A 22,500-nucleotide genomic window follows, 5' to 3' on the forward strand; every position below is an offset into this window, starting at 1 on the left:
GTACAGTATTGATGACAGTACAGTATTGATGACAGTACAGTATTGATGACAGTACAGTATTGATGACTGCACTTCACCCGTAAAGTAATCTCGTGTTTATTCTAACCTCTTAGTTCTGCTCTTTCAGCAAGAGACTGATAAATGAGCTGGTTTGGGAAACAAACCCAGGCACACACACTGGTTGAATCAATGTTATTTCCATGTCATTTTAATGACATTACGTTGCACTAACTTGGAATAGACGTTGAATTGACGTCTGTGCCCAGTGGGATAGTCATTCACACAGGACACTAATGCCGAAAATTGCAACAATGGTTGGTGGATCTCACTGTCCCAAAGTGGCTTCCTTTCCTCCTTTCCCAGTCCCTTGTCTCCTTTCTTTCATTTGCACTGGCAAGAGGTATGACTCTTTAGAGTATTGAGAGACACCCACAGGGTCAATAGTCAATTGCCAAGGCTACATCCAAGTACTCTTAAAATGCTCCCTTTCCTCATCAGTACTTACATAAGTGAAACAACAGGAATGATTTGTATTGCTGACAGTCATGCAGATCGGTGGGAATAAAGAAAAGGAAGAGGAGACAAGGAAAGGAAGAGGAGACAAGGAAAGGAAGAGGAGACAAGGAAAGGAAGAGGAGACAAGGAAAGGAAGAGGAGACAAGGAAAGGAAGAGGAGACAAGGAAAGGAAGAGGAGAGAAGGAAAGGAAGAGGAGAGAAGGAAAGGAAGAGGAGACAAGGAAAGGAAGTGGAGACAAGGAAAGGAAGAGGAGAGAAGGAAAGGAAGAGGAGAGAAGGAAAGGAAGTGGAGACAAGGAAAGGAAGAGGAGACAAGGAAAGGAAGAGGAGACAAGGAAAGGAAAAGGAGACAAGGAAAGGAAGAGGAGACAAGGAAAGGAAGAGGAGACAAGGAAAGGAAGAGGAGACAAGGAAAGGAAGAGGAGAGAAGGAAAGGAAGAGGAGAGAAGGAAAGGAAGAGGAGACAAGGAAAGGAAGAGGAGACAAGGAAAGGAAGAGGAGAGAAGGAAAGGAAGAGGAGACAAGGAAAGGAAGAGGAGACAAGGAAAGGAAGAGGAGAGAAGGAAAGGAAGAGGAGACAAGGAAAGGAAGAGGAGAGAAGGAAAGGAAGAGGAGAGAAGGAAAGAAAGAGGAGACAAGGAAAGGAAGAGGAGACAAGGAAAGGAAGAGGAGAAAAGGAAAGGAAGAGGAGACAAGGAAAGGAAGAGGAGACAAGGAAAGGAAGAGGAGACAAGGAAAGGAAGAGGAGACAAGGAAAGGAAGAGGAGAGAAGGAAAGGAAGAGGAGACAAGGAAAGGAAGAGGAGACAAGGAAAGGAAGTGGAGACAAGGAAAGGAAGAGGAGACAAGGAAAGGAAGAGGAGACAAGGAAAGGAAGAGGAGACAAGGAAAGAGATGGTTCCATACAGTGTGTGTGTGCGTGTGTGTGTGTGTGTGTGTGTGACTGTGTGTGTGTGTGTGAGCTCTGCGTGTGACAATGTGTGTGTGTGTGTGTGTGTGTGTGTGTGTGTGTGTGTGTGTGTGTGTGTGTGTGTGTGTGTGTGTGTGTGTGTGTGTGTGGAGCACTGCGTGTGACTGTGTGTGTGTGTGAGCTCTGCGTGTGACTGTGTGCGTGCCTCCTACATCAACCTAAGACAAACCAACAGCAGAAAGAAAGTGCCCTGACAGCAGATATAAAATCTGCAGGCCAGCGGTGCTTTAACTTGGTGCTTGTTGTTCTCTAGCCACGGTTGCCATCTCTGATCAGCTATTACACACCTGTCATTTGCAAAAGAGACTGGTCTTTCTTCAAATATGAACATTAAATTAACTCGATAACATTCGATAACCCTTGCAGCTACAGTTTCAACCAATCACAATGTTTATGCAAATTAGACCGATAGGAATACATTCTAGTTTAATTCAGACATTTCCTTTGAAATGTTCTAACATTGGGTATTCTGACATAAACATAAACATTGGGCAAAGGGAGAACTATATTGCTACTTCTGGGACACGCATTGGGCTAGGCTACTGGTTCGCAGGTTAGCGCTTTTCATTGTGAATCTTGTTCGGGAGGCAGCTCTGCAGAGTCGTCACTAGCTGGCACAGACCCAAAGTCATCAAATCTGATTTATTTTAAACCTTAACCACACTGCTAACCTTAAACCAGTTTTCATGAATATATAGCCAATTTTGACTTTGCAGCAGGCCTATCCAAGGGGGAAGTGCTCAGTTCTGCCTCAAGGACAAGAAATGTCAACCTGCTACTGGTTCAAGAGCTATTAGGGCAATACAGAGATGATGGAAAGAGAGAGAGAGAGAGAGAGAGAGAGAGAGAGAGAGAGAGAGAGAGAGAGGAGATGCCAGCGGAGATGCATGATTTGCTTAAGGAGAGAGAAGTCAAGATAGAGATGTGTAAGTTAGATGTTAATTCATAGACTGGGCTATTCATATTAATATGCTAGCCTTTAATTAAGGCTGTTGACGTAGGCAAAGCAGGTAATCCCAAAATGGCAAGTTCACGTTCTCATCCATAAATGCATATCAATAGCCCTTACACAAAGTGTGCCATGAAAAGTGTGCCATGACTATGGAAATAATATCTTCTGAATCGGAAGCATGGACAATTATCCATGTTTTTATTTTCTTATCATTAATTGTTTTAACATTCAATCTTCAATAGCTCTTAGACAAAGCGTGCCATGACCATAAAAACAATATATTCTGTATCAGGGGAGGATAGACAAAAATCCACAGCTTTAAAAAAAAAAAATTTTTTAAACTTTGTTTAAATTTACAATCTTCAATAGCTCTTTCTTTTAAAGTGTAGGTGGTACAGAGGTCTGCTTCGCAGTGCTTGAGGCGTCACTACAGATCCGGGTTCAATCCCGGGCTGTGTCGCAGCATGCCGCGACCGGGAAACCCATGAGGCGGCGCACAATTGTTCCAGCGTCGTCCGGGTAACGGGAGGGTTTGGCCGGCCGGGATATCCTTGTCCCATTGTGCTTTAGCAACTCCTGTGGCGGTCATGGCGCATTCACGCCACTAACACGGTCGCCAGTTGTACAGTGTTTCCTCCAACACATTGGTGTGGCTGGCTTCCGGGTTAAGCGAGCAGTGTGTCAAGAAGCAGTATGGCTTGGACCCATTCATTCTGGCATTAATGCAGAAGATATTGGCATACTTTGCCTAATGGCGGTTTGGCCGGCACTAGCCGAACTAGGCTAGGCAAGCCGAACGAGTGTGCTTGCATATTCCCTTCAAAGACCTTCACTTGAAAAATGATAATAAAGTGGCAATAGTACTGTTTGTCCATCTTGAGACACCGTACCCAGTATACAGTCGTGGCCAAACGTTTTGAGAATGACACAAATATTAATTTTCACAAAGTCTGCTGCCTCAGTTTCTATGATGGCGATTTGCATATACTCCAGAATGTTACGAAGAGAGATCAGATGAATTACAAATAATTGCAAAGTCCCTCTTTGCCATGCAAATGAACTGAATCCCCCAAAAACATTTCCACTCCATTTCAGCCCTGCCACAAAAGGACCAGCTGACATCATGTCAGTTATTCTCTCTTTAACACAGGTGTGAGTGTTGACGAGTACCAGGCTGGAGATCACTCTGTCATGCTGATTGAGTTCGAATAACAGACTGGAAGCTTCAAAAGGAGGGTGGTGCGTGGAATCATTTTTCTTCCTCTGTCAAAAATGGTTACCTGCAAGGAAACATGTGCCGTCATCATTTCTTTGCACAAATAGGGCTTCACAGGCAAGGATATTGCTGCCAGTAAGATTGCACCTAAATCAACCATTTATTGGATCATCAAGAACTTCAAGGAGAGCGGGTCAATTGTTGTGAAGAAGGCTTCAGGGTGCCCAAGAAAGTCCAGCAAGCGCCAGGACCGTGTCCTAAAGTTGATTCAGCTGTGGGATCGGGGCACCACCAGTACAGAGCTTGCTCAGGAATGGCAGCAGGGAGGTGTGAGTGCATCTGCACGCACAATGAGGCAAAGACTTTTGGAGGATGACCTGGTATCAAGAAGGGCAGCAAAGAAGCCACTTCTCACCTGGAAAAACATCAGGGACAGACTGATATTCTGCAAAAGGGATTGGACCGCTGAGGGCTGGGATAAAGTCATTTTCTCTGATGATTCCACTTTCTGATTGTTTAGGGCATCTGGAAAAAAGCTTGTCCAGAGAAGACAAGGTGAGCGCTACCATCAGTCCTGTGTCATGCCAACAGTAAAGCATCCTGAGACCATTCATGTGTGGGGTTGCTTCTCAGCCAAGGGATTGGGCTCACTCACAATTTTGCCTAAGAACACAGCCATGAATAAAGAATGATACCAACACATCCTCCGAGAGCAACTTCTCCCAACCATCCAGGAACAGTTTGGTGACGAACAATGCCTTTTCCAGCATGATGGAGCACCTTGCCATAACTAAGTGGCTTGGGGAACAAAACATTGTTATTTTGGGTCCATGGCCAGGAAACTCCCCAGACCTTAATCCCATTGAGAACTTGTGGTCAATCCTCAAGAGGCGGGTGGACAAACAAAAACCCACAAATTCCGACAAACTCCAAGCATTGATTATGCAAGAATGGGCTGCCATCAGTCAGGATGTGAAGTTAATTGACAGCATGCCAGGGCGGATTGCAGAGGTCTTGAAAAAGAAGGGTCAACATTGCAAATATTGACTCTGCATCAACTTCATGTAATTGTCAATAAAAGCCTTTGACACTTATGAAATGCTTGTAATTATACTTCAGTAATCCATAGTAACATCTGACAAAAATATCTAAAGACACTGAAGCAGCAAACTTTGTGAAAATTATTATTTGTGTCATTCTCAAAACTTTTGGCCACGACGGTACACTTCCTCAAAATAGTCAGAATTAATACTGTACAACTCAAAAAATCTGTCATTAATTCTGACGTTTTTGTAGAGGAGATCTTAGTCGCGCAATTTTACATCTACCGTTTATGAACTGATACACAAAATGACGCCGGATTCAAAACTTAAAATGTTTCAATTTAAATTATTATAAAAAATTCTTGCAACCAATTGAATGCTATATATATGGGGGATACAACCATCCCAGCGAAGGCAGATTTTGCTGCGAAGAGACACAATCATTAGATCATTTGTTTTGGTATTGTCCATATGTAGCTTGTTTTTGGTCGCAGGTTTAGGAAGAATTAATCAATTATCCTAGAGCCCTGCTGGGTGATTTGAAAAGGTCATAGCCAATCGATCAATAATATAATAATACTTATAGCAAAAAGGTTTAATCTTAAATTTACAAAAAGACGAAACATCAGAAATAATATAGAAATAGAAAACAGAAAAAAAAAGATTTTTTATTTTATTTTATTTTTTAATATTATTATTATTAATATTTCAGCAGAAATAATATATGGCAAATAGCAATCAAACCTGGATGGTGTTCAGAGATAGATAGGAGGGGTTAATGGTATCTGAAGGATGGGACTGGATGGTGTTCAGAGATAGATAGGAGGGGTTAATGGTAGCTGAAGGATGGGACTGGATGGTGTTCAGAGATAGATAGGAGGGGTTAATGGTATCTGAAGGATGGGACTGGATGGTGTTCAGAGATAGATAGGAGGGGTTAATGGTAGCTGAAGGATGGGACTGGATGGTGTTCAGAGATAGATAGGAGGGGTTAATGGTAGCTGAAGGATGGGACTGGATGGTGTTCAGAGATAGATAGGAGGGGTTAATGGTAGCTGAAGGATGGGACTGGATGGTGTTCAGAGATAGATAGGAGGGGTTAATGGATGGTGTTCAGAGATAGATAGGAGGGGTTAATGGATGGTGTTCAGAGATAGATAGGAGGGGTTAATGGATGGTGTTCAGAGATAGATAGGAGGGGTTAATGGATGGTGTTCAGAGATAGATAGGAGGGGTTAATGGTAGCTGAAGGATGGGACTGGATGGTGTTCAGAGATAGATAGGAGGGGTTAATGGTAGCTGAAGGATGGGACTGGATGGTGTTCAGAGATAGATAGGAGGGGTTAATGGATGGTGTTCAGAGATAGATAGGAGGGGTTAATGGTAGCTGAAGGATGGGACTGGATGGTGTTCAGAGATAGATAGGAGGGGTTAATGGTAGCTGAAGGATGGGACTGGATGGTGTTCAGAGATAGATAGGAGGGGTTAATGGATGGTGTTCAGAGATAGATAGGAGGGGTTAATGGTAGCTGAAGGATGGGACTGGATGGTGTTCAGAGATAGATAGGAGGGGTTAATGGTAGCTGAAGGATGGGACTGGATGGTGTTCAGAGATAGATAGGAGGGGTTAATGGTAGCTGAAGGATGGGACTGGATGGTGTTCAGAGATAGATAGGAGGGGTTAATGGTAGCTGAAGGATGGGACTGGATGGTGTTCAGAGATAGATAGGAGGGGTTAATGGTAGCTGAAGGATGGGACTGGATGGTGTTCAGAGATAGATAGGAGGGGTTAATGGTAGCTGAAGGATGGGACTGGATGGTGTTCAGAGATAGATAGGAGGGGTTAATGGTAGCTGAAGGATGGGACTGGATGGTGTTCAGAGATAGATAGGAGGGGTTAATGGTAGCTGAAGGATGGGACTGGATGGTGTTCAGAGATAGATAGGAGGGGTTAATGGTAGCTGAAGGATGGGACTGGATGGTGTTCAGAGATAGATAGGAGGGGTTAATGGTAGCTGAAGGATGGGACTGGATGGTGTTCAGAGATAGATAGGAGGGGTTAATGGATGGTGTTCAGAGATAGATAGGAGGGGTTAATGGTAGCTGAAGGATGGGACTGGATGGTGTTCAGAGATAGATAGCAGGGGTTAATGGTAGCTGAAGGATGGGACTGGATGGTGTTCAGAGATAGATAGGAGGGGTTAATGGGTGGTGTTCAGAGATAGATAGGAGGGGTTACGCTGAAGACTGGGACTAAAAACAAACAAACGATAACTAATGTAAAATACGTTCGGAAAAACATTCAGGCCCGTTGACTTTTTCCACATTTGTTGCGTTACAGCCTTATTCTAAAATTGATTAAATCGTCCCCCCTCATCAATCTACCCCAATACCACATAATGACAAAGCAAAAACAGTTTTTTTAGACATATTTGCAGATTAGTGTTAAAAAAATTAAAAAATAAACTTTATGTACATAAGTATTCACACCCTTTGCTATGAGACTCTTGAATTGAGCTCAGGTGCATCCTGTTTCCATTGATCATCATTCAGATGTTTCTACAACTTGATTGGAGTCCACCTGTGGTAAATTCAATTGATTGGACATGATTTGGAAAGGCACACACACCTGTCTATATAAGATCCCATAGTTGACAGTACAAGTCAGAGCAAAAACCAAGTCATGAGGTCGAAGAAATAGTCCATTGAGCTCCGAGACAGGGTTGTGTTGAGGCACAGAAAGGTACCAACAAAGATTCTACAGTATTGTAGGTCCCCAAGAACACAGTGGCCTCCATCATTCTTAAATGGAAGACGTTTGGAACCACCAAGACTCTTCCTAGAGCTGGCCAAACTCAATCAATCCGGACTATGCAGAGAAAAATGGGAGAAACTCCCCAAATACAGGTGTGCCAAGTTTGTAGCGTCATACCCAAGAAGACTCAAGGTTGTAATCGCTGCCAAAGGTGCTTCAACAAAGAACTGAGTAAAGGGTCTGAATACTAATGTAAATTAGGTCAAAGAAATCTACTCTAAGCAAGTCTCTTCTTCTTATTGGTGTCCTTTAGTAGTGGTTTCTTTGCAACCATGAAGGTCTGATTCATGTAGTCTCCTCTGAACAGTTGATGTTGAGATGTATCTGTTGCTTGAACTCTGTGAAGCATTAATTTTGGGCTGCAATTTCTGAGGCTGGTACCTCTAAGAACTTATCCTCTGCAGCAGAGGTAACTCTGGGTCTTCCTTTCCTGTGACAGGTCCTCATGAGAGCCAGTTTCATCGTGGCTCTTGATGGTTTTTGTGACTCCACTTGAAGAAACTTTCAATGTTCTTGAAATGTTCCAGATTGACTGACCTTCATGTCTTAAAGTAATGATGGACTGTCGTTTCTCTTTGCTTATTTAAGCTGTTCTTGCCATAATATTGACTTGGTCTTTTATCAAACAGGGCTATCTTCTGTATTCCACCCCTACCTTGTCACAACACAAGTGATTGCCTCAAACGCATTAAGAAAGGAAATCAATTCTACAAATGTACTTTTAAAAAGGCACACCGGTTAATTTAAATGCATTCCAGGTGACTACTTCATGAAGCTGGTTGAGAGAATGTCAAGAGTGTTCAAAACTGTCATCAAGGCAAAAGGTGGCTACATTGAAGAATCTCAGATATAAAATATATTTTGATTTGTTTAACACTTTTTTGGTTACTACGTTATTCCATATGTGTTATTTCATAGTTTTGATGTCTTCACTATTATTCTACAATATAGGAAATAATGAAAAACCCTTGAAACAGTAGGTGTGTCCAAACTTTTGACTGGTACTGTATATATTGCCAAAAATTTGCTTTGGAAATTAAGTTATTCATTTACAATATTAACATAATAAAAATGTGTCAATGGGACAATACGTAACAACAATAACCAAGGGTCAAAATAACCATACATTGAACAATAACAATAAGCATAGCGGATATGTTCAGGTTGGTTGGTCTGTCCGACACTGTCCCTCATTTTATGTCAGGCAGCAATGTAGTGCGCTGCCAACCCACAGCTCTCTGTGTCTTCCCTGAACAGGACGGGTAGCCTATTCTCATCAAAAGAGGTCTTTGAAACCTTGAATAAGGGTTTCAAATTTGGTGAAATGACACTCCGTTTGTTTTATATTTTTGTCTGGAAATGCAGCTCTGGTCTCGGGTTCTGCTGCGGTGCAGTTGTTGAAAATCCTTTCCTCTCAGGCAGATCCTCTAAGGCAGATCCTCTAAGGCAGATCCTCTCAGGCAGATCCTCTCAGGCAGATCCTCTAAGGCAGCAGATCCTCTAAGGCAGATCCTCTCAGGCAGATCCTCTAAGGCAGATCCTCTAGGCAGATCCTCTCTCTCAGGCAGATCCTCTCAGGCAGATCCTCAGGCAGATCTCTAAGGCAGATCCTCTCAGGCAGATCCTCTCAGGCAGATCCTCTAAGGCAGATCCTCAGATCCTCTCAGGCAGATCCTCTAAGGCAGATCCTCTAAGGCAGATCCTCTCAGGCAGATCCTCTCAGGCAGATCCTCTAAGGCAGATCCTCTAAGGCAGATCCTCTCAGGCAGATCCTCTCAGATCCTCTAAGGCAGATCCTCTAAGGCAGATCCTCTAAGGCAGATCCTCTAAGGCAGATCCTCTCAGGCAGATCCTCTAAGGCAGATCCTCTAAGGCAGATCCTCTAAGGCAGATCCTCTAAGGCAGTGGTATTCAAACATTTTCAGCAGGGACACCATTTTTTTTTTCACCAGAATTTCTGGGGACCCCATTTTTCTCCAATAACTTATTGCGATCCCAACCCAAATCTAATGACACACAGAGGTTCAACATCGGTACATTTATATTTTTTTCATCAACAAATAACTTTCAGTTCATTACATTTTTTTACTTCAAAATTGCACTGTTGGTTAGGACCTGTAAGTAATCATTTCACTGTAAGGTGAAATAAGGGTGAAACCTGTTGTATTGGGGCACATGACAAATAAACTTTGATTTAATTTAATTGTCTTCTCTAAATCAAAATGAAAAGAAACCAATAAATACATTTACTCATTAAAATTGTATCTTTCAAATAATTTATCTAAAAAAATGTTTGTTTAATATAGTCCCATATATTTCAATTGTTTACATTTTGACGACCCCACTGCAGTCCCCACTTCGCAAACCCAACTTTGAATACCACTGCTCTACAGGGAGGCAGGTGTTCATGTCTACTCTTTTCAATGGCAAGGCTGTGCTCACTGAGCCTCTCTCTCTCTCTCTCTCTCTCTCTCTCTCTCTCTCTCTCGGTCTCTCCCTCTCTCCCTCTCAACATTGAGAGGAAAGCAGAGCTTTTTAAGGCCATCTCAACAGAACTAACAGGCTGAGAGGAAAGCGGAGCTTTAATCAGAGGATCAAAGAATCAGAGGATCAAAGGATCAATGAATCAGAGGATCAGAGGATCAAAGAATCAGAGAATCAGAGGATCAGAGAATCAGGGGATCAAAGAATCAGAGAATCAGAGAATCAGAGGATCAATGAATCAGAGAATCAGAGAATCAAAGAATCAGAGAATCAGAGAATCAGAGGATCAGAGAATCCAAGATAATCGGTGCATGTGAATGAGTGTTTGTGTGTGAAAGAGAGAGAGGAGAGAGAGTTAGAGGAAAGAGAGGAGAGAGAGAGAAAGAGAGGAGAGCTAGTTAGAGGAGAGAGAGTTGAAAGGGTGAGAGAAGAGAAAGGAGGGAGAGAGAGAGCGAAAGGAGAAAGAGGAGAGAGGGAGAGAGAGGGAGAAAGAAGAGAGAGGAGAGAGGAGAAAGAGGAGAGAGAAAGAAGAGAGAGATAGCAGAGAGGAGAGAGGGAGCGAGAGGGAAAGAGAGGAGAGAGAAAGGAGATTAAAATATATCATTCAGTTATCCTTCTATCCTCAGACAACAATAAAAGAGGACGTGAGTCAAGACAGTTGAACAATATCCCTCTTTATTTAACTAGGCAAGTCAGTTAACAACAAATTCTTATTTTACCCATCTCCCCAACAGTTAAAATAGAACAGAAAACAGACACATACAAATGAGATATGTAAATACAGTAACGTTACCTGGCTCCTCTTCTCCCACTGACAGGTTACTATGACAGGTTGCTATGACAGGTTGCTATGACAGGTTGCTATGACCTTTAACGTTACCTCTTCTCCCACTGAAAGGTTGCTATGACAGGTTGCTATGACAGGTTGCTATGACAGGTTGCTATGACCTTTAACTCTTCTCCCACTGAAAGGTTGCTATGACAGGTTGCTATGACAGGTTGCTATGACAGGTTGCTATGACTTTAACATTACCTCTTCTCCCACTGAGAAAGAGCAGGTGACAGGTTGCTATGACAGGTTGCTATGACCTTTAACGACCTCTTCTCCCACTGACAGGTTGCTATGACAGATTGCTATGACAGGTTGCTATGACTTTTAACATGACCTCTTCTCCCACTGAAAGGTTGCTATGACAGATTGCTATAACAGGTTGCTATGACCTTTAACATTACCTCTTCTCCCACTGAAAGGTTGCTGTGACAGGTTGCTATGACAGGTTGCTATGACAGGTTGCTATGACCTTTAACGTTACCTCTTCTCCCACTGAGAAAGAGCAGGTGACAGGTTGCTATGACAGGTTGCTATGAGCAGAAAGGTGTGTGATGTCAAACCAGGAGTAAAGACACATTAGGACCCTTCTCACCTTCTGTCCTGTTGGTTCTGTCCGTGTGTCACACACTTTCACACCTCTCCTGTGGTGTCCGTCTGTCTGTCTGTTTTTCTACCTAGACACTTTCTCACCTCTCCTGTGATGTGTGTGTGCATGTATTTGCATGTGTGTCTCTGTGCGCCCGTGTGTGTGTGTGTGTGTGTGTCTGTGTGTGTCTAGACTCAACTCTGTCGGCTCCTGTCAATGTGACGATCAGGGAGCTGGAGGCTAACACAGCCATAGTCACATGGGAGATACTGGAGGGAGATCCTGTCATCGGATTCGCCGTCACACAACAGGTAGGGGAGTGTGTGTGTGTATGTCTCTGTCTGACTGTGAGTGCACGTCTGCGAGTTTGTGTTTGTGTGTTGGATTAAGTCGGGAGTTGGTGAGTTGAACTACAATTGTGTGATGAGTGACCTTGTCTGATTCTGAGAGACAGAAAACTCATATTTGCTACCAGAGCTGATGCCTCAGCTTTGTCTCAGTGGGCCAATACAGTGGGCCAGGACAGTGGGCTAGGAGAGTGGACCAATACAGTGGGCTAGGAGAGTGGACCAATACAGTGGGCCAGGACTGTGGGCCAATACAGTGGGCCAGGACAGTGGGCTAAGACAGTGGGCTAAGACAGTGGACCAATACAGTGGGCCAGGACAGTGGGCCAAAACAGTGGGCCAGGACAGTGGGCTAAGACAGTGGACCAATACAGTGGGCCAGGACAGTGGGCCAGGACAGTGGGCTAAGACAGTGGGCCAAGACAGTGAACTAGAACAGTGGGCCAAGACAGTGGGCCAATACTGTGGGCTAGGACAGTGGGCCAGGACAGTGGGCTAAGACAGTGGACCAATACAGTGGGCCATGACAGTGGGCAAATACAGTGGGCCACGAGAATGGGCCAGGACAGTGGGCTAAGACAGTGGACCAATACAGTGGGCCAGGACAGTGGGCTAAGACAGTGGACCAACACAGTGGGCCAGGACAGTGGGCTAAGACAGTGGACCAATACAGTGGGCTAAGACAGTGGACAAAGTGGACCAATACAGTGGGCTAAGACAGTGGACCAATACAGTGGGCCACGACAGAGGGCCAAAACAGTGGGCTAGGACAGTGGGCTAGGACAGTGGGCCAATACAGTGGGCTAGGACAGTGGGCCAGGACAGTGGGCTAGGACAGTGGGCCAATACAGTGGGCTAGTTCAGTGGGCCAATACAGTGAACGAGGACAGTGGGCTAGGACAGAGGGCCAATACAGTGGGCTAGGACAGTGGGCTAGGGCAGTGGGCCAATACAGTGGGCTAGGACAGAGGGCCAAAACAGTGAACTAGGATAGTGGGCCAATACAGTGGGCTAGGACAGTGGGCCAGGACAGTGGGCTAGGACATTGGGCCAGGACAGTAGGCCAGGACAGTGGGCCAATACAGTGGGACAATACAGTGGGCAGGGACAGTGGGCCAGGACAGTGGGCTAGGACAATGGGCCAGGACAGTGGGCTAGGACAGTGGGCCAGGACAGTGATCCAGGACAGTGGGCCAGGACAGTGGGCTGGGACAGTGGATAGGTCAGTGGATAGGGCAGTGGGATAGGGCAGTGGGATAGGGCAGTGGGATAGGGCAGTGGGATAGGGCAGTGGGATAGGGCAGTGGGATAGGGCAGTGGGATAGGGCAGTGGGATAGGGCAGTGGATAGGGCAGTGGGATAGGGCAGTGGGATAGGGCAGTGGATAGGGCAGTGGGATAGGGCAGTGGATAGGGCAGTGGATAGGGCAGTGGATAGGGCAGTGGGATAGGGCAGTGGGATAGGGCAGTGGGATAGGACAGTGGATAGGTCAGTGGGATAGGACAGTGGATAGGGCAGTGGGATAGGGCAGTGGGATAGGGCAGTGGATAGGGCAGTGGGATAGGGCAGTGGATAGGGCAGTGGGATAGGGCAGTGGGATAGGGCAGTGGGATAGGGCAGTGGATAGGGCAGTGGGATAGGGCAGTGGATAGGGCAGTGGATAGGGCAGTGGATAGGGCAGTGGGATAGGGCAGTGGGATAGGGCAGTGGGATAGGACAGTGGATAGGTCAGTGGATAGGGCAGTGGATAGGGCAGTGGGATAGGGCAGTGGGATAGGTCAGTGGGATAGGGCAGTGGATAGGGCAGTGGGATAGGTCAGTGGGATAGGGCAGTGGATAGGGCAGTGGATAGGGCAGTGGGATAGGATAGGTTAGATATCTGATATCTGGTCTGTATCCTTGTGTTACGGCCCTAAATGTAACCCCAACACCTCCTGCTGTCATTGGTTACAGAAGAAGGATGTGCGCATGCTGCGGTACATCCAGGAAGTAAACACGACCACGCGCTCCTGTGCATTATGGGACTTGGAGGAGGACACGGAGTACATTGTCCATGTCCAGAGCATCAGCATGGGAGGCAGCAGTCCTCCCAGTGACCCGGTCAGCTTCAGAACTCCCAGAGAGTCTGAGAAACTGGCCTCCACAGGCCCAGGTAGGTAACATACACACACACACACACACACTCGTTTTGTCTTTCAAACACACATGCATACACACACACAATAATTTCCCACAACGGGGTTCCAGCTTCATACAACACCTCATACAACACCTCATACAACACCTCATACAATGTCCTGTTAAAATGTCCTGTTTAAATGTCCTGTTAAAATGTCCTGTTTAAAATGTCCTGTTTAAATGTCCTGTTTAAAATGTCCTGTTTAAAATGTCCTGTATTGTTAAAATGTCCGTTTTGTCCCGTTTAATACAGAGTAGAAACGCCTGGCTGTTCTTTGCCAGACCCCCCCTGTTAAACCCCTGTTTAAATGTCCTCCACCACCCCACCCCAAAATGTAATTCCCATTTGTAATGCTAAAGCTGTTAACTAGAGCAACTCCGTAACACTTCCAGTTTGACCACCTCCTCTCTCAGCGACCCAGATACACACAGAGGAGAGAAAGACAGCAACCATCACACCGTGGATAAACAGATTACACTGGGGATGTTGGGAAAACATTAGGGATTGTAAAATACTAGGTGCCACGGTTACATTTAGATAACCTTATTTTTATAATCTTGTTTCAACGTTTAAAGGACGTTATTCGTACTATTGAGAAATGTTCTTAAGAAATCAAAATAAAATACAAACAATTGAGAATCAGTCGTGAAGGAGCAGATTATCACAGTACCACACATTATAACATCCTCCTAATCCACCAGATTACCACAGTACTATACAGAACATTATAACATCCTCCTAATCCACCAGATTATCACAGTACCATACAGAACATTATAACATCCTCCTAATCCACCAGATTACCACAGTACCATACAGAACATTATAACATCCTCCTAATCCACCAGATTACCACAGTACCATACAGAACATTATAACATCCTCCTAATCCACCAGATTACCACAGTACTATACAGAACGTTATAACATCCTCCTAAACCACCAGATTACCACAGTAACATACATTATGAAACCCTCCTAATCCACCAGATTACCACAGTAACATACATTATAACATCCTCCTAATCCACCAGATTACCACAGTACTATACAGAACATTATAACATCCTCCTAATCCACCAGATTACCACAGTACCATACAGAGCGTTATAACATCCTCCTAATCCACCAGATTACCACAGTAACATACAGAATGTTATAACATCCTCCTAATCCACCAGATTACCACAGTACTATACAGAACGTTATAACATCCTCCTAATCCACCAGATTATCACAGTAACATACATTATAACATCCTCCTAATCCACCAGATTACCACAGTACCACACATTATAACATCCTCCTAATCCACCAGATTACCACAGTACCACACATTATAACATCCTCCTAATCCACCAGATTACCACAGTACCATACATTATAACATCCTCCTAATCCACCAGATTATCACAGTACCACACATTATAACATCCTCCTAATCCACCAGATTACCACAGTACCACACATTATAACATCCTCCTAATCCACCAGATTACCACAGTACCATACAGAACATTATAACATCCTCCTAATCCACCAGATTATCACAGTACCACACATTATAACATCCTCCTAATCCACCAGATTACCACAGTACCATACAGAACATTATAACATCCTCCTAATCCACCAGATTATCACAGTACCACACATTATAACATCCTCCTAATCCACCAGATTACCACAGTACCAGTACCATACAGAACAGTTATAACATTATAACATCCTAATCCACCAGATTATCACAGTACCACACATTATAACATCCTCCTAATCCACCAGATTACCACAGTACCATACAGAACATTATAACATCCTCCTAATCCACCAGATTACCACAGTACCATACAGAACATTATAACATCCTCCTAATCCACCAGATTACCACAGTACCATACAGAACATTATAACATCCTCCTAATCCACCAGATTATCACAGTACCATACAGGACATTATAACATCCTCCTAATCCACCAGATTACTACAGTAACATACAGAACGTTATAACATCCTCCTAATCCACCAGATTACCACAGTAACATACAGAACGTTATAACATCCTCCTAATCCACCAGATTACCACAGTACCATACAGAACATTATAACATCCTCCTAATCCACCAGATTATCACAGTACCATACAGGACATTATAACATCCTCCTAATCCACCAGATTACCACAGTACCACACATTATAACATCCTCCTAATCCACCAGATTATCACAGTACCACACATTATAACATCCTCCTAATCCACCAGATTACCACAGTACCATACAGAACATTATAACATCCTCCTAATCCACCAGATTACCACAGTACCATACAGAACATTATAACATCCTCCTAATCCACCAGATTACCACAGTACCATACAGAACATTATAACATCCTCCTAATCCACCAGATTACCACAGTACCATACAGAACATTATAACATCCTCCTAATCCACCAGATTACCACAGTACTATACAGAACGTTATAACATCCTCCTAAACCACCAGATTACTACAGTAACATACATTATGAAACCCTCCTAATTCACCAGATTACCACAGTAACATACATTATAACATCCTCCTAATCCACCAGATTACCACAGTACTATACAGAACATTATAACATCCTCCTAATCCACCAGATTACCACAGTACCATACAGAGCGTTATAACATCCTCCTAATCCACCAGATTACCACAGTAACATACAGAATGTTATAACATCCTCCTAATCCACCAGATTACCACAGTACTATACAGAACGTTATAACATCCTCCTAATCCACCAGATTATCACAGTAACATACATTATAACATCCTCCTAATCCACCAGATTACCACAGTAACATACAGAACGTTATAACATCCTCCTAAACCACCAGATTATCACAGTAACATACATTATAACATCCTCCTAATCTAGCAGATTACCACAGCAACATACGTTATAAAACTACGAGTGTTTCCTGAGAAACCAGTCGTATTGTAGTCACCTCTAACGTCCTGAGTCTACACAGGTGGGCATCCGCAATGGACAGATGTGTGTGTGTGTGTGTTCATGTGCGTGAGTGTGAGTGTGGTGTGTTTGTGTGTGTGCATGTGTGCGTTTGTATGTGTGTGTCAGTGCATTTGTATGTGCATGTGTGTGTGTGTGTGTTCATGTGCGTGAGTGTGAGTGTGGTGTGTGTGTGGTGTGTGTGTGTGTGTGCATGTGCGTGAGTGTGAGTGTGGGGTGTGTGTGTTCATTTCCATGAGTATGAGAGTGGGGTTGTGTTTATGTTTGTATGTGTGGCGTGTGTGTGTTTGTGTGAGTGTGTCTGTGTGTGTGTGGTGTGTGTGCGTGTGTTTGTGTGTGTGTGGTGTGTGTGTGTTTGTGTGTGTGACAACTGCTCTGGTTATCATTAGTCATATATGACAGCCGCCAGGTGACAGCCGCCAGATGACATCTCTGTGTGTGGTGTGTGTGCGCGCGTATGTGTGTGTGTTTGTGTGTATGGTGTGTGTGTGTGTTTGTGTGTATGGTGTGTGTGTGTGTTTGTGTGTGTGACAACTGCTCTGGTTATCATTAGTCATATACGACGGCCGCCAGGTGACATCTCTGTTTGCGGTGTGTGTGCGTGTGTATCTGTGTGCGTTTGTATGTGTGTGTCAGTGCATTTGTATGTGCGTGTGTGTGTTGTGTGTGTGTGTGTGTGTGTGTGTGTGTGTGTGTGTGTGTGTGTGTGTGTGTGTGTGTGTGTGTGTGTGTGCTTCTCTAATATGTTACCTCCAGCCCTGTGGTGACAGTGTGAGGTGAGTTGTGATTCATTAGGAGCCATGATTAAATCACCACTCATTACGACGTCTCTATCTCCTCTCTCCACTATAAATCAACACACACACACACACAGACACAGACACACACACACACACACACACACCACACACACCACACACACCAGTCATTATGTTCCCGTCCCTCCTCTCTCCCTCCTATGACTCAATACAACCCTATCACCATCACTTTAACTATACACTCATGTACATACTACCTCAATTGGGTCTACCAACCAGTGCTCCCGCACATTGGCTAACCGGGCTATCTGCATTGTGTCCCACCACCCCCTCTTTTTACGCTTCTGCTAGTCTCTGTTCATCATATACAGTGGGGCAAAAAAAGTATTTATTCAGCCACCAATTGTGCAAGTTCTCCCACTTAAAAAGATGAGAGAGGCCTGTAATTTTCATCATAGGTACACTTCAACTATGACAGACAAAATGAGAAAAAAAAATCCAGAAAATTACATTGTAGGATTTTTAATGAATTTATTTCCAAATTATGGTAGAAAATAAGTATTTGGTCACCTTCAAACAAGCAAGATTTCTGGCTCTCACAGACCTGTAACTTCTTCTTTAAGAGGCTCCTCTGTCCTCCACTCGTTACCTGTATTAATGGCACCTGTTTGAACTTGTTATCAGTATAAAAGACACCTGTCCACAACCTCAAACAGTCACACTCCAAACTCCACTATGGCCAAGACCAAAGAGCTGTCAAAGGACACCAGAAACAAAATTGTAGACCTGCACCAGGCTGGGAAGACTGAATCTGCGATAGGTAAGCAGCTTGGTTTGAAGAAATCAACTGTGGGAGCAATTATTAGGAAATGGAAAACATACAAGACCACTGATAATCTCCCTCGATCTGGGGCTCCACGCTAGATCTCACCCCGTGGGGTCAAAATGATCACAAGAACGGTGAGTAAAAATCCCAGAACCACACGGGGGGACCTAGTGAATGACCTGCAGAGAGCTGGGACCAAAGTAACAAAGCCTACCATCAGTAACACACTACGCCGCCAGGGACTCAAATCCTGCAATGCCAAACGTGTCCCCCTGCTTAAGCCAGTCCATGTCCAGGCCCGTCTGAAGTTTGCTAGAGAGCATTTGGATGATCCAGAAGAAGATTGGGAGAATGTCATATGGTCAGATGAAACCAAAATAGAACTTTTGGGTAAAAACTCAACTCGTTGTGTTTGGAGGACAAAGAATGCTGAGTTGCATCAAAAGAACACCATACCTACTGTGAAGCATGGGGGTGGAAACATCATGCTTTGGGGCTGTTTTTCTGCAAAGGGACCAGGACGACTGATCCATGTAAAGGAAAGAATGAATGGGACCATATATCGTGAGATTTTGAGTGAAAACCTCCTTCCATCAGCAAGGGCATTGAAGATGAAATGTGGCTGGGTCTTTCAGCATGACAATGATCCCAAACACACCGCCCGGGCAACGAAGGAGTGGCTTCGTAAGAAACATTTCAAGGTCCTGGAGTGGCCTAGCCAGTCTCCAGATCTCAACCCCATGGAAAATCTTTGGAGGGAGTTGAAAGTCTGTGTTGCCCAGCAACAGCCCCAAAACATCACTGTTCTAGAGGATGTCTGCATGGAGGAATGGGCCAAAATACCAGCACCAGTGTGTGAAGACTTTGTGAAGACTTACAGAAAACGTTTGACCTCTGTCATTGCCAACAAAGGGTACATAACAAAGTATTGAGATAAACTTTTGTTATTGACCAAATATTTATTTTCCACCATAATTAGCAAATAAATTCTTTAAAAATCCTACAATGTGATTTTCTGGATTTTTTTTTCTCATTTTGTCTGTCATAGTTGAAGTGTACCTATGATGAAAATTACAGGCCTCTCTCATCTTTTTAAGTGGGAGAACTTGCACAATTGCTGGCTGAATAAATACTTTTTTGCCCCACTGTATTCACAGTCACTTTAACCATATCTACATGTACATACTACCTCAATTAGCCTGACCAACCGGTGCCTGTAAATAACCTCTACTGTATTTAGCCTCCCTACTGTATATAGCCTCTCTACTGTATATAGCCTCTCTACTGTATGTAGCCTCTCTACTGTATATAGCCTCTCTACTGTATAGAGCCTCTCTACTGTATATAGTCTCTCTACTGTATATAGCCTCTCTACTGTTATAACCTCTCTACTGTATATAGCCTCTCTACTGTATATAGTCTCTCTACTGTATATAACCTCTCTACTGTATAAAGCCTCTCTACTGTATATAGTCTCTCTACTGTAAATAGCCTCTCTACTGTTATAACCTCTCTACTGTATATAGCCTCTCTACTGTATATAGCCTCTCTACTGTTATAGCCTCTCTGCTGTATATAGCCTCTCTACTGTATATAGCCTCACTAATGTACATAGTCTCTCTACTGTATATAACCTCTCTACTGTATATAGTCTCTCTACTGTATATAGCCTCTCTACTGTTATAGCCTCTCTGCTGTATAAAGCCTCTCTACTGTAAATAGCCTCACTAATGTACATAGTCTCTCTACTGTATATAACCTCTCTACTGTATATAGTCTCTCTACTGTATATAGCCTCTCTACTGTTATAGCCTCTCTGCTGTATATAGCCTCTCTACTGTGTATAGCCTCTCTACTGTATATAGCCTCTCTACTGTATATAGCTCTCTACTGTATATAGCCTCTCTACTGTATATAGCCTCTCTACTGTATATAGTCTCTCTACTGTATATAGCCTCTCTACTGTATATAGTCTCTCTACTGTATAAAGCCTCTCTACTGTATATAGCCTCTCTACTGTATATAGTCTCTCTACTGTATATAGCCTCTCTACTGTATAAAGCCTCTCTACTGTATAAAGCCTCGCTACTGTTATTTTTCACTGTCTTTTTACTGTTGTTTTTTATTTCTTTATGTATCCAATTGTTCACCTAATAATTTTTTTGCACTGTTGGTTAGAGCCTGTAAGTAAGCATTTCACTGTAAGGTCTACTACACCTGTTGTATTCAGCATTTCACTGTAAGGTCTACTACACCTGTTGTATTCAGCATTTCACTGTAAGGTCTACTACACCTGTTGTATTCAGCATTTCACTGTAAGGTCTACTACACCTGTTGTATTCAGCATTTCACTGTAAGGTCTACCTACACCTGTTGTATTCAGCATTTCACTGTGAGGTCTACTACACCTGTTGTATTCAGCATTTCACTGTAAGGTCTACTACACCAGTTGTATTCAGCATTTCACTGTAAGGTCTACTACACCAGTTGTATTCGGCGCACGTGACAAATAAATGTTGATTTGATATGCCCACCAGTACAAGACAACCCTAATATCCCTGTTACCATCTGGTTTATATAACCACCACTACAACACAACCCTAATACTGTCTACAGTGCCTTGCAAAATGATTCACCCCACTTGGCATTTTTCCTATTTTGTATTATTACAAACTATAATTTAAATTAATTTATATTTGGATTCCGAGTAATACCGTCACGATTTCCGCCGAAGTTGGTCCCTCTCCTTGTTCGGGCGGCGTTTCGGTGGTCAACGTCACCGACCTTCGAACCATTGCTGATCCACTTTACATTTTCCATTGTTTTTGTCTTGTCTTCCATCTACCTGTTTCCAATTCCCCCCCCCTCCCCATGTCCTTGTGGGTAATTGTTTCTTGTAGTGCTTGTGCAACGGTATGCTGGTATTTACCGGGTTTTGTTTGACCCATTTATTGTATTGTTCTGTTGACGGTGGTTTATGGATATTAAACGATACCGTTGTAAATCAGATTTCACTCTCCTGCGCCTGACTTCTCTGCCGCCAGAACGCACCTCACTACAAATAGACATGATCCAGATTGGTGAAGTGAAATGAAAAAAAATAACAATGTTTCACAAAATTCTAAACGGAAAAGTGGTGCGTGCTGTATGTATTCACCCCCTTTGGTATGAAGCTACTAAATAAGATCTGCTGCAACCAATTACCTTCAGAAGTCGCATAGTTAGTTAAATGTGCGTAATCTAAGTGTCACATTATCTGTCACATGATCTCAGTGTATATATACACCTGTTCTGAAAGGCCCCAGAGTCTGCAACACCACCAAGCAAGGGGCACCACCAAGCAAGCGGCACCATGAAGACCAAGGAGTTTTCCAAACAGGTCAGGGACAAAGTTGTGGAGAAATTATATGGTACCACAACAAACCTGTCAAGAGAGGGCCTCCCACCAAAACTCAGGGACCAGGCAAGGAAGGCATTAATCAGAGAGGCAACAAAGAGACCAAAGATAACTCTGAAGGAGCTGCAAAGCTCCACAGCGGAGATTGGAGTATCTGTCCATAGGACCACTTTAAGCCGTGGGCTTTACGGAAGAGTGGCCAGAAAAAAAAGCCATTGCTTAAAGAAAAAAATAAGCAAACATATTTGGTGTTCGCCAAAAGGCATGTGGGAGACTCCCCAAACATATATGAAAGTAGGTACTCTGGTCAGATGAGAGAGCTTTATGGCCATCAAGGAAAACGCTATGTCTGGCACAAACTCGATACCTCTCATCACCCCGAGAACACCATCCCCACAGTGAAGCGTGTTGGCAGCATCATGCTGTGGGTATGTTTTTTAAATCAGCAAATCAAATCAAATCAATTCAAATTTGATTTGTCACATACACATGGTTAGCAGATGTTAATGCGAGTGTAGCAAAATGCTTGTGCTTCTAGTTCCGACAATGCAGTAATAA

The 22,500-nt window shown here is 43.6% G+C and overlaps 1 protein-coding gene across 1 annotated transcript in view; it reads left to right on the forward strand.

The window, feature by feature from the left end:
* The window catches only part of fndc5b (fibronectin type III domain containing 5b), a 38,172-nt gene that overhangs the window by 2,095 nt on the left and 13,577 nt on the right, over window positions 1-22,500 (forward strand). The window contains exons 2-3 of the mRNA XM_042295109.1: window positions 11,607-11,725; window positions 13,715-13,913. Of these exons, the coding sequence (XP_042151043.1) occupies window positions 11,607-11,725; window positions 13,715-13,913 (318 nt within the window). The remainder of the gene's footprint in view (window positions 1-11,606; window positions 11,726-13,714; window positions 13,914-22,500) is intronic.

The sequence above is a fragment of the Oncorhynchus tshawytscha genome, linkage group LG13 (genome assembly GCF_018296145.1).
Source record: "Oncorhynchus tshawytscha isolate Ot180627B linkage group LG13, Otsh_v2.0, whole genome shotgun sequence".
Classification (NCBI taxonomy): Eukaryota; Metazoa; Chordata; class Actinopteri; order Salmoniformes; family Salmonidae; genus Oncorhynchus; species Oncorhynchus tshawytscha.